This window comes from Chrysemys picta, chromosome 11, assembly GCF_011386835.1.
Source record: "Chrysemys picta bellii isolate R12L10 chromosome 11, ASM1138683v2, whole genome shotgun sequence".
Classification (NCBI taxonomy): Eukaryota; Metazoa; Chordata; order Testudines; family Emydidae; genus Chrysemys; species Chrysemys picta.
Genome location: NC_088801.1, coordinates 55285698 through 55298407, shown reverse-complemented (window position 1 = coordinate 55298407; position 12710 = coordinate 55285698). Strand labels below are relative to the sequence as shown.

General features: G+C 41.0%; 1 protein-coding gene across 12 annotated transcripts in view; it reads left to right on the top strand.

Annotated features, from left to right (window-relative positions):
- Window positions 1-12710, top strand: part of HECW2 (HECT, C2 and WW domain containing E3 ubiquitin protein ligase 2) — a 258022-nt gene that overhangs the window by 181422 nt on the left and 63890 nt on the right. For all 12 annotated transcript variants that reach the window (XR_010591637.1, XR_010591636.1, XM_065562027.1 and 9 more), the window contains 2 exons: window positions 2304-2428; window positions 4650-4835. Coding sequence is in view for 10 of the 12 variants with exons in the window: in XM_065562027.1 (XP_065418099.1) it covers window positions 2304-2428; window positions 4650-4835 (311 nt within the window). In the remaining 2 variants the exon portion in view is untranslated. The remainder of the gene's footprint in view (window positions 1-2303; window positions 2429-4649; window positions 4836-12710) is intronic.

The window sequence follows — 12710 nt, the reverse complement described above, 5'->3', positions numbered from 1 at the left end:
GACTGCTGGAGGTGCCAAGAAGTTAATTAGATGTTACACTACTGACTTTCACAAAAGAAGTGATGAGACTGTCATCTGAGAACAAGGCAACATCCCCATGATCGACACACAGTGGGAGGAATTGAGGGAAGTACTGCATGAGAAGTAGTTGTAAGTATCTTTTGTGACAGATTTATGTTACCAATCTGCCTGGGGCTTGACGTGATCAGGCTGAGGCCGCAGGATCTTTAGGGGAGGAGATGAAAGAGCACACCAAGTGACTAAGTTTAAGGCTTTATTAACCAAATAACAGCGGTGAGTGCTAGGCGTTCCCCACGTCACTCAGAGGGAGGAAGAAAGCGTTAGTGCCCAAGCCCTGACGCACTTTCGTACTTACACATGCACAATCCAAGGCTTGCCAAGCCTGGGTGTAACGTAAGATGAAGAGGGGGAAGGGTAGACGACAGTTCTGCCCTGTGCACAGGTCGTCTAGGGTCCGTTGTAAATCTCCGACTTACCTCAGCTCTCGGGAGGGTTTTAAGCCCTGGATTCTTCCGGGGGCATTTTTGTCCAGGGACCCTTGTCCCCCGTGCTCTCAGTACCAGTCCAAACCTCCTTCCGCAGCTCCCTTAGTTTCCCCGAAACTCACCGGTCTCAGGGTCGAGAGACTGTTTTTTAACTTACTGACCTTCGCAGTTTTACAAGTTTTGCACCCCTTCAGTTTTGTTTGGCTCAGTTCTCCTTTCTTACGGCTGGCCAGGGTTGAGACCCAGGCTTCTGGCCGTTGGCAGCAGAGAGCTTGTTTGTGTGTGCTGGCCTTGGGCTGCAGTTTTGTTCCTTATCTTCGGGCCTCGCAGGATCCTTGAGTTAACCCATTCCTTTCTCCCTTCCTCCCCCTTCGGCCTCTTGTAACCTGCAAAGGAATCTTCCACTCCACATTCACACCTTCAACCCTTCCCAAGATATTTTCCAATACATATAAAAGCATTAGCAATATACAACGCTGGTGCTTACCCAGGGGACCCCATGGGGGGGGCATTTTATTGTGACACTTTCTCTCCTCTTATTCATCTCTCTTCTCTTCCATTTTTCAGAACTCCTTCAATGCTTGAAATATTTTTCTCCATATTTGTTTCAAATATTACCTTTGTTTCCCACTCTCCCCTCCTTTATTATGTTCCCTAGCTTTCTCCATTTGTGTTCATCATTTCCTTCTTTCTTTTGTCTCTCTCCCATCATTCCCCCGATTTGAAGTCCCTGTTCTTCCCTCAACTTTTATTCCCACTTAATACCTGTCCTTTCCCCTCTCCTGGTCACCTCTATTAAGTTATATATTCTAGTTTCTTAAAGTATAGTGTTCTTCCTAATGGAGCTCATTTGTTATCTACGGATGGCTGGACTTCTCAGAATTAGTGAGGAAGGATGACCCTGTGCATATTGTCACACACACAAAAGAAGGGGCTTGTGAAGGACGGAAGATGTCATGATTTTTAGTGGACCTGGGTACGACCATTGTGATCCCAATCTACGTTTACAACCTCCCATCTACTTTAAAATCTGCATCCAAATCTCCTGATTCTTTTAAAAGAGCCTTACTAGTTGCCCTTTCTAGTTGAAAGAATATAACACATGATACCCATGGTTCCTCTCCGGTTCTTGATATTTGTGAGAAATCAATACATGAATGCGGCTGCTAAGGGGACACCCAAATGTTTATCATATCCATCTGGAAACATGGAACTGAAATCGATTTCCTTACCAAACCTTTTCTTTCCTCCATTGTATGAGCATTTTATTAAATGCTGTACAACTGATCAGTGCTTCATTGCTGGCTGTCTTGTAATAGGAGAAGTGAAACATATAACAAATTACATTGATTTTATATGTACTGTACGTATTCACATTGGTTGGCATTAAAAAAAATCAGTATTTGTCTGCAGTTACAGCACAATGGTATCTGACATACCATTGGTACCTTCTTTTCCGTTTGTAGGAATATGGCTCTAGTATCCCAAGTACCATTGTGTGGTGACTGTGGGTAAATATTGATTTGTAAGAGAGGCACTTATGTATTTCTTACATCAGAAACAATTAAAAAGTATAACTACACCGTTACCCTGGAAACGTCAGATATCTTCAGCGAACATGCATTGATAAATTAGGATTATTTGAGGTACACTTATGTAGAGAACGTTTTAAGAACCTGAGAGAAATGTCCATCCAGGAATTATCATGAGTGTATAATGCAAATCAGTGTAGTTGTTTGCAGTGAGGTTTTGTTAAACGTTATTACTGGAAATCTTTGTCACTCACTTTGTTGTTAGATTTTCGAAGGGAGAATGTGCTGCCTCAGTCTACCTCCAGATCCAGGCTTACTTTATTGCTACAGTCTCCTCCGGTGAAATTCCTTATCAGTCCAGAGTTCTTTACAGTGCTGCATTCTAACCCTGTGAGTATAGCGTATACTGACATGCAATTTCATAAATATACATTGATAAATATGGGCACATCTGTGGTCTCTGTATTTTTCTTGTATAGAAAAATCGTACTCAATATTTTGAGACTAAGATATGAAAAAGGAAACTATGTGATGAGCTACTCAATATGGGGGATTTATTACTTTACTATTCAAATTGTGCATATCCATGAAAACACTGTGGAAAATTGGCAGTACGTACCAGCTGTTAACATAAGGCTCAAGTCAAGGTTTCCGATTTCATCTGTGCTGAGGAACTGCAGCGTTTATTTGTTATGGGCCTGATTCACCACTGCATTACATTAGATGTCCAGAAAACTAGAGTGATGCAATGGGGAATCTTTTTGGGGGGGGGGGGGACAAAGGGGACATTTTATTTATTTATTTACAGTGGTAACTGTTAAAGAACCAATATTTACCCATTTACCACCATGTTATTTGAGATACTTCAGTTATTGTCTACTTTACACACAGTGCATCTCTGCATTATCAGATAACACTCTAGTAATGGTGGTAAATATTGACTTTGTAATGGCTACTACTGTATACAGGATTGTAAGTGTACATGGCATTATATAATAGAGGGAAGGTGCCAAACAAATAAATCTCTGTCCTGAATAGCGTACAATCTATAGACATGACTGGATACAGTATACACTGGTAAGTGTATTCGGGCAGATATAGCAAATCCCACTGCTTTAGTGCATTCTTTTGGAGCTGGGTGTGATATAAAAACTGCCCCTGGAGGCATTAGTGTCTTCAGTTTTTACTTTTTGCTTATCTATTTGCCCAGTCTTCATGTTGCAAAACATAACTAGTTTGCTTCTTGCAACAGGTGATCCACCTATAAAGGGTGAAATACACCCCTGAACATGGCCAGTTGTGTGCACTACTCAAGTTACACTATTTTGAGGATTTAAGTAGAGCATATTCACACCTATTTTATATGAAAGTACATTAGAAATCATTGAATAAAAGAGGTCTCTTGTGTTGTTCCCCCCCATATTTGATTTAAAGTTTTCCCTATTTATTCTCCAGTGGTCTCTTTCCTAAATAGTTTTTCTGTTCATTATTTTTTCCATGCACATTATAAATAGAAATAATGTAATGAATACTTCACTGTCTGCAAGTACTCCTGTTAATAATTCAGTGGCTTTAAAACTACTGGGCAGTGTTAGTTTTAATTGGATGGTATGTGTATTGTTCCAATCAGCTGCATGGAATCTAGCCTGCACAGCTGCATCTTTAATTCATAAGGCAGAGGTCCATTTTGTTTGATGAAAAAAAGGCATGTGTATTTCTGTGACTTTCATTCGTTTTGTTTATGTAGAGCTACAATCAAACATGCAAGTATCCTTTTAGAATCCAAGTAGGTTGAAACAATGTTAATGTAAATCCCTGGTGACTTTCCATAAAAAATATAGTGCCAAACTCTAATACACTTTCAGTTTTGTTGCCAGGTACTATGGCAAGAGAAGAGACATTATTTTATATATATTACCCTTAAGAAGGAAGGGCATTGTGAAGTCTGCAATTTACACCAATTTTATTGCTAGAAGAAGCAGTCATAACTACACCAACATCAGTGAAGTGGAATGCTGGAAAATACAGCTTGCACCTCATTGGGTGAATAATAGAGTCAGGCAATGAAGACTTCGTGGCTTTTCTTCTGCTGCTATTGTTCAGCTGGAAACAGTTTCCTTCAAAGTTTATTAGAGCTGCAGGCCATACATTTACATTAGGAAGGCTGCCTTTCCAGGGAAAAAGAGCTACATACTTTTGTTTGATTAAAATCTAGATACTTCGGAAAATGAATAAAACAGTTATGATCAAATATATTGTGAAGTGTTTATTTCATAACTGCTTCCCACTCTGTTATTCTTTCTTTAATGTCCATTCTTCCATATTGCTGACTATTTATCTAATTGTCAGGGCCCCAGTTCAGTAAATCACTAAAGCACATGCTTAACTTTAAACACATGAACAGTCCTGTTGACTTCAGTGGGACTGCTCCTGGGCAAGCACCAGTGCCCATTGAACTGAGGCTTAAGTTCTTTGCTGGTTTGGGGTTCAAGTTATTATCCACTCATTGGAACATAGGTCACTCATCCAACTGTTGGACTGATGATCTGTCTACGTAGACGTTTAACTTCTAATGTCCTTTCCTGAAATTATTTTATTATGAATTTTTCAGAGTGCCTACCGCATGTTTACAAACAACACGTGTTTGAAGCACATGATCACCAAAGTCCGGCGGGACACCCATCATTTTGAGCGTTACCAGCATAATCGAGATTTGGTGGGCTTCCTCAATATGTTTGCTAACAAACAGCTGGAGCTGCCGAGAGGTTGGGAAATGAAGCATGACCATCAGGGCAAGGTACCTGGAACACATATGTAACGCTGGTTGGATTTTGTCTTTGTAATGATGGGATTGAAGCATCTGCTCTTAAAAGGAGCAGAGATGCAGATGATTCTCCGCATTACTCTGGCTGTTTTTTTCCTTCCTCTCCCCTGCACAAAGTAGTACATCCTGTCTGTGCTGAGGGAGCATTGTTGGGAAGAGAGACTGAGTAACATTAACCATTGTGAAAAAACATTTAGTAGAGAATTATAACTTTTCTACCTCATTCACTATTAGATTCCATACTGTAGTTTAAAACTTCTATATAATGGAATTTATCTTTATCCCTTATTAGTTTTTCTTTCTTAATAGCTTCTGGTGTTCCCAGCTGGTCCCCCATCCAAGTACCAAATAGACTGATTATTGATCAGCTTTGGAGATGAGATGAGATTGGATGCATTCAGACCAGCTTGGCCTTAGGGAATATCTCATAAAGTTGGGTTCTGTGTGATTCAATGCTGGCCATAAATACTGCGAGAAATTAATTGTTTGATATGGTTGCATTGCAAAGCCTTCTAGATTTAAGGTTATAATTTGGCCACTTTAAAATAATTAGGAGCTTTTAACTCATCCTTTGAATTAGAAATGTTCATTGTCAGAAAAGTTATGATATTTATTTCAACAGTAAAAGTTTAAATTTGCTCTGTGGTTTCTACATTAATTTTTCCTTTTTTTTAAGTTGGTGTGATATTGGATCTGCTTCTTTCCTTGGGTAAATGATATTATTGAATACTGGCAAGGAGGGAGCAATTACAGTTACTTTTTGTATGACCATGACATTTAGAATTTTATATTCAATACACTAAGTAAACTAAATGTAAGTTGAAGCTTGTAAAAAGTAAGTTGGGAATTTTCAGTGGCCTTACAAGATAATAGTGCTACCTAGAGTGGCATTTTCCCCTTTGCATAGATATAGGAAAGAATAAAAGTATGCTAGAATTAACATGTGAGGGAGTGATAGTGATATCTATTTGGGTAAGAAATAAATGGTAATTAGGACTATAGAGAGACAAGGTGGAGGAGGTGATATCTTTTGTTGGACCACCTTCTGTTGGTCAGAGAGACAAGCTTTCAAGCTTACAGAGCTCTTCTTCAAGCCTGCAAAATGTACTCAAAAAGTCACAACTAAATGTGAGGTGGAACAGATTGTTTAGCATAAGTAGTTCACATATTTCAAGGGACCTTTCAAGGCGAAATGACCAGTTAACATCTCTCCAGTCGTGGGGGGGAGGGGGAAATCTGGAAGGGAGGGGGTTTAGTGGGTTATCAATTGTTGTAATAAGCCATAAATCCAGTGTGTCTATTCAAGCCATGATTTTTATTGTCTAGCAAAGTTATGAATGTAAGCACAAGTAATATGGTGTTTTTGTCTTTTATCATTGTGTGAGTTCATTTCAGGAGCATAGTGATTGTCTGCTTTCACCTGCATAGTTGTTGGGATTTCTAGTGTGCTGTAGGAAGTACATCACATGCTGTGATAGGCATGTGTAGGACTCATGGATCTTGAAAGGTGTGGTGTTAGGAGTGTTGATCGTTATAGCAATGGAGACATGTCTGCAAGTTTTGCGTCTGTTGGTCTGGTGCTGCTTTAAGTTGAATCCTGGTCTATCGGGAGTTTGCTTCTGATGATGGGCTTGGTGAGGTGGGGGGTTGTTTGAAAGCCAGAGAAGAGTTTCAGGAAGTGGTTGTTGTCAAGTACGGGTTGTAACTGTTTAATGATACTTTGTATGGGCCCCAGTATGAGCTGGTAGGTGACAACTAAGGGTGTAATAAACCTCCCTCCAACCGTACACCCTAGCTGTGATCTTTGACCCCACACTGGAACTAGTAGGAAGTATCATTAAACAAGTACAGACCATACTTGATGGGGATCACATCCTGAAAGAAATCTTTCCTGAATCCCCTCTTCTGACCTGTAAGCAACCCCCCAACTTCTCCAAGCTCATCATCAGAAGCAAGCTTCCTACAAACCAGGACCCACCAACTCAAAGCGGCACCAGACCCTGTCAGAACCTGAAGAAGAGCTCTGTGTAGCTTCAAAGCTCATCTCTTTCACCAACATTATTACCTCACCCACCTTGTCTCTCTAATATCCTGGAACCAACACAGCTTCAACAAAACTGCATGCAACAATTAGGACTATAGTCTGACTAAGCCAATAAGTGCCTATGTCTATAATTCTTGGCTACATTTAGCCATGAATGTTTGCGTGTCCACATGAGTAATGTACTTGACACCTGAATGGGGAATACAAACAGACTCTAAACTGAAGGCAGGAAATATGCTTGAGGTATGTTGTCGTCTTGGATTTATTACTTTTCAGCTTTAAGGAAAACGTGTAAAAATGGTGGGGGAGATACAATTATTTTAACATCCTTTTTTCCCCGTCTCCCTCTTTCTTCCTCTTTCTCACTGAGCCCTTCCCCTTAAATTTCCTGGAGCCCAGTTCTCTCCCTGAAGAATATGAGTAACTCCATTTCGAGTTCAGTAGGAGCTACTCATATCCTCCAGAGGGAGAATCAAACCCTGGATTTCTGTGTGTGATACTTGATGATCGTGATTAATGCAGCTGTAACAAGACATAGAGGAAGCACTGAACAAAGCCTCATAGGAAGCTCTTTATTTTGAAGTATATTTTTCTGTGCCGTAGCTCAGGATTGCTGGTTCTCACCATTTTGAATTGGCTTTTCCACAAGTAATACTTGCTTCTTCAGTGACCAGTGGAAGATGAGTCACAGCAGAAAAACGTATTCAGTACAGTAGAGGAATCGTAGCCTGTGTATGACCTAAATGAGGGCTGGCCTAACTTGTACAGCGTGCCTTGCTTGTCCAGTACTTGTGCCACAATGTATAAATATATCTTCTATGTGCCTTAGTACTTGTGCTGATGGTGACCATACTTCATCTCTGTTGTGCTGCAATTAAAAAATGCTCTTTCATTTTTCACCTGCTATCACTTTACAAATATGTTAAAGCATAATAAAAAACAACACATATCTCATGTGCACAAGTGAATTCTGGGATTAATATATCTTATAGAAGATGAATGACTGAGTGGGACCCTGCCAGTTAGAGGACATAAAGATATTTTTCTTGATAACACAAATTATTAGGCTAGTGGCAGTGAAGATTAAAGTGTCTTATTTCACAGACCAGCAGCTAGAGCAAAGAGACAAAGAATGGGACAAGTGGGCTTTATTCCCTAGTAGATTCTGATGTTTCTTACCTCTGCGCAATTGGCTGTGAACTGAGGTCCATTGGTAGAACTCTGTGGAGAAGCTTAGGCAGAAGTTGTTCTGAAATGCCTGGCTCTAAACTAAACAACCATCTCATTTAAAAAAAAAAATCTTTCCTGGATTTGCAAGCAAATCATACATAGAAAATCGGTGTATAAACAGAAACTAGAATAAAAATAGTATGTGTTGGGGGATGTTAAAATAAAGTTGACCATTGATGAAATAAAGTATTTAAACAAGCGTTCACAGCCTTTATTTGAAATAACTTCTATTTTAAAATGTATAGTTCTTTGAGGGGGGAAGGGATTTAATTTTTGGTCAAAATTCTGTCACTTTGCACAACTGTTATAAGTTTCCTGGCTATACCTTGCCAGGACCAGTGATAGGAGTTTCTTTAAAATTAGGGTGTTTTTCTTAGGGGTTGTTTTTTTTTTCCTAAGTGTGCTCAGTTCAGTTTCCAACTGTGGAATCAGTGTCCAGATTAGCCCAGAGCTTTGAAGTTCCAATGATTTTCTTTAATGAAGCTTCAGCACAGTAAATCTGTGCTTTATTATAGACTGCTGCTGGCTGGCCTAAAAGCATTCATGCTTAATAAGACATGATCACCCTTAATATAATCTTTAAGCATAGTTTAAGTGGGTACAAAAAAGCATTACATGCTGTGTTAGATGGCTGCATTAAATCAGAGAATTGTGCATCTGCAGTATAGCTCTAAACAAGTAACATTTTCATATCGAATCATTGTTTTTGTTTGTTTTTCTAAGTATACTCTATTATAAGGTCGGTACATTGAAGTCAGCCTTTGGAAGGTTGTCTTGCTTCCTTCAGAATACAGATAAATAGAGTTGGATAAAATAAATATCAGCGCCTGAAAAAGAATTACTGGACATTTGCTAGTAAGAGAATTAAACCTATTAGCTGGGGCATAGATACCAAAGATGACATGGCGCATCCCCTCTGCCTCCTTGCAGAAATGTAAAAAGCCAATATTGAAATTGGTAAAACAGGTATTTCTCTAATACCTGGATCCTGTGTAGCCAGTGTCACAATTGACATCACTATTTGGCCAGGTGGACACCACCAGACCTAGGCTCAAACATTGCCATTAGCAAAAACATTTCAAAATTCAACAGAGAAACATTATGCTTAATTTGTACATTTATAGATAACTCAACTGAGCAAAATGTATGTAGTTTTCCTTTATAAAGTTTGTCTCATCCCAGACACCAACTTGTAAGGCATATCTCTATTTAGCTCCAGATTACCAGACAGCAGCTTGACAATCTGGGGGCCTTCAGAGTTTTGGTGCCCTCTGCTGGACTGTTCCCAGTATGTTGGAGCCTCAGTTTCTTTTCTGTTCACATTTATTAAATGAAAACTTCAAAACAGTAACCAGAAATTATAGTCACAATAGGGACAGTAGACAGATACAATCCCCCCCCCCCCCCCAATTCCAAACCTTCCACGCCTCAAACCCATTGTCCTGAGACCTAAAAGGACAATTTGATATCATAGTCCCATGCTATAGTATGAAGCTGCTTTTGCTTCTCCTTTGTGTCATGTGAACTTCCCAGAAGTGACCCTATGCTCCCCACCATAGTAAATAATAATACTTATCTCTTCTATCGCATGACTCATGTTTTCTGTCTATCTATTTTCATACGGCTTATAAGAGGAACTCTGATTTCATCTTCAAGAGATTGCATATGTCCATTCCACTTGGGGGGGGTGCATGTCTCATGCACTGGCAACAGAAAGATTTCCATAATAGGGGTGGGCAGGCAGGCGCCCTACCTTACCTCATGCCTGGAGTCAAGGATATAAAGGGTGGAGCGAGAGCCACCCCATCCTCTTTCAGTTCCCTTTTTACCATCTATGGTCGGAGCATGTTGTTGTACTTTGGTAGTCTTTTGCCTTTAAATGTGTATGTAGTTAGTGTATAACTGTCCATAGTAATTAGTGGTACTCGTTTTTTCATCCAGTTGGGTGTTTGTTTTTATTTTTTTCTTAAAGTTCATTTTTAATTGTTTTGGCTTCTCCAGGCTTTGCTCAGGACCAGGGGAGTTTGTGCAGCCTTCAAGAAGCAGCTGCAAACCACAATGTAAAACTGCCTCAGGCTTCTGGGGCACATGGCCACTTGTACATGTGTGACACACAAGCCAAGATCCATCTCTTGTGTATGCAGGCATGGCTAAAATCTTTCTAGTGCCCAGAGGTACACCACCTGGACAAGTTGGTATGCATCCCAGCCAGAGGATTATCGTCCCTGGATTGGTGGATGCCCCCAGGCATTGTGTTCAGGGCAGTCCCATTCTTACCAGTTCTCCCCTTAATGACTTTCATCAATGGATGCTTCCATCATGGAGTGGGGAACTGCAAGCTCAGGGCATGTGGTCTATTCACATGGCCAGGCTACACATACATGATCTCAAACTGTGAAGCAACGTGCAACATTCTGAGCATGTCAGCAGTTCCTCTCACCCATTCAAGCCAGGTGCTCACAGGGAGTGCCACAGCTATGTTTTATGTAAACAAGCACCAGGTCAGACAACCTGTGTCAGGAGGCAGTCAAGAAGTGGAATTTCAGTGTAAGGAATTATATAACTCTCAAGGCTTCACACCTGCTGATCTAAGCAGAGACCACGAACTCTCTCTCAGCCCATGAATTCTAATGTGATGGTATTTCAAGTTGTGGGAATTCCTACGGTAGATCTGTTTGCAACATGGCAGAACAGGATATTCCCCCACTGTTGCTTCAAAGCTGGCTACAGTCAGGGTTCCATATCAAATGCCTTCCTATTTCCATGAAACAATGATATACTAGATGCTTACCCACCAGTACCTCTCATTCCCAGAGTGATATTGAAACTCAGATAGACAGAGGAAGGATGATCCTCATAGCCCCAGCCTGACCAAGACAACCCCATACTTTGATCTGCACAGGCTGTCCCTTACTTCTCCAGCTAGTCAAGGACTATAATCTTTTAAGACCACAGTCAGGTGTTGCATCTGAACTCAGTAAGTGCTTCACTTCAAGAATTGGTTTCTTGTTGGCTAATGCCAGAAGTGGCACGTTGTTCAGCAGCGGTCCAAAATATTCTGCTCAGAATAGTAGAAAACCTTCCAGACCATAGCTTACTTATGATAAGTGGAAACACTTCTCCATGTGGGTGGTCCACCACTATTTGTCTCTTAATCTTTCAATCTAGAAGATTTTGGACTATTTTCTATGTCCGAAAGAGTCAGATCTGTATGCAGTGTAGCTGTAGCTGTGTAGGATATGAGAGAGACAAGGTGGGTGAGAAAGACAAGCTTTCATGACCTGAAGGAGAGCTCTGTGTGGCTCTCACCAACAGAAGTTGGTCCTAGAGATGTAAAAGGTTAACCTGCCTTAACCGTTAACCCCGGGTCGACCGGCCTGCCAACACCAGCAGCACCGCACCGTCTGGAGTAGGCCCAGCTGCTCCACCCGGCCAGATCTGTGCTGCCTGGCCGAAGTGGCTCCAGCCGCACCGCCCGGCACGACAGCGCCACCCAGCCAGAAAGGCCCCAGCCATGCCAGCGGATGAGCCCCAGTCCCCGCCGTGCTGGCTGGCAGGATTGGCCCCACTTGCTTAATCGGTTAATCATTTAAACGGTTAACTTTTTAAACGGTATTTACATCCCTAGTTGGTCCAATAAAAGATATTAGCTCACCCACTTTGTCTCTCTAAGAGTCAGATCTGGCAGTCAGTTTGATCAAGGTGCAGCTGGCTGCAATTCCTGTATGTCACTCTCGTATTACTGGAAGGACTGTGTTCACTAATCTCATAGCAACCAGATTCCTGAAATGATTGAATAGGCTTTGCCCACTTATTTGGGATTTGGCCCTGCCTTAGGACTTGAATTCTTTAGGCTCTTATAGGGCTTCCATTCGAGTCCTTAGTCTCTTGTTCAGTGTTACATCTTTTGGCTGAAGTACTCTTCTTAGTAGCCATCACTGCCACTATCAGCCAATATACTTACTGGTCTTTTTTCCAAAGCCATACGTTTAGAAAAATGAACAAAAGCTGCATACTCTGGATGTGTGCAGAGCTCTGGCTTTTTATCTGGATAGAACAAAACTCCTTCAGGTTTCTTGTCAGCTCTTTGTTTCCTATGCAGAGAGAATGAGAGGTCATCCTGTGATGAGAGAGACTTTCTAAACGGATTACCAGCTGCGTTTTTGTGTGCTATAATGCCAAACTTCTGACATGTCTTGAAAAACTGTCAGTGCATTCAACTAGAGCACATTTGGCATCTACTGGCTTTGTGGGAACTGATCCTATTGTTGACATTTATAGGGTAGTGACGTGTATGTACCTTTGCTAGATATTATGAGATTATAACTGCCTCAAGGGGTGACATGAATGTTGGGGAAGCATTCCAACAGTCCCTCTTCAGATGAGACTCTGAGCCCCATCTCCATTGAAAACAGCTTGGGAGTCACCTCCACTGGAATGGACATATGTAATCACCTGAAAAAGGAAAAACCTGTTACTTACCTTCTTGTAACTGTTGCTCTTCAAGATGTGTTGCATATATCCATTCTGTGACCTACCCTCCTTCGCCAGCACATCAAAGTCTATCATTATGT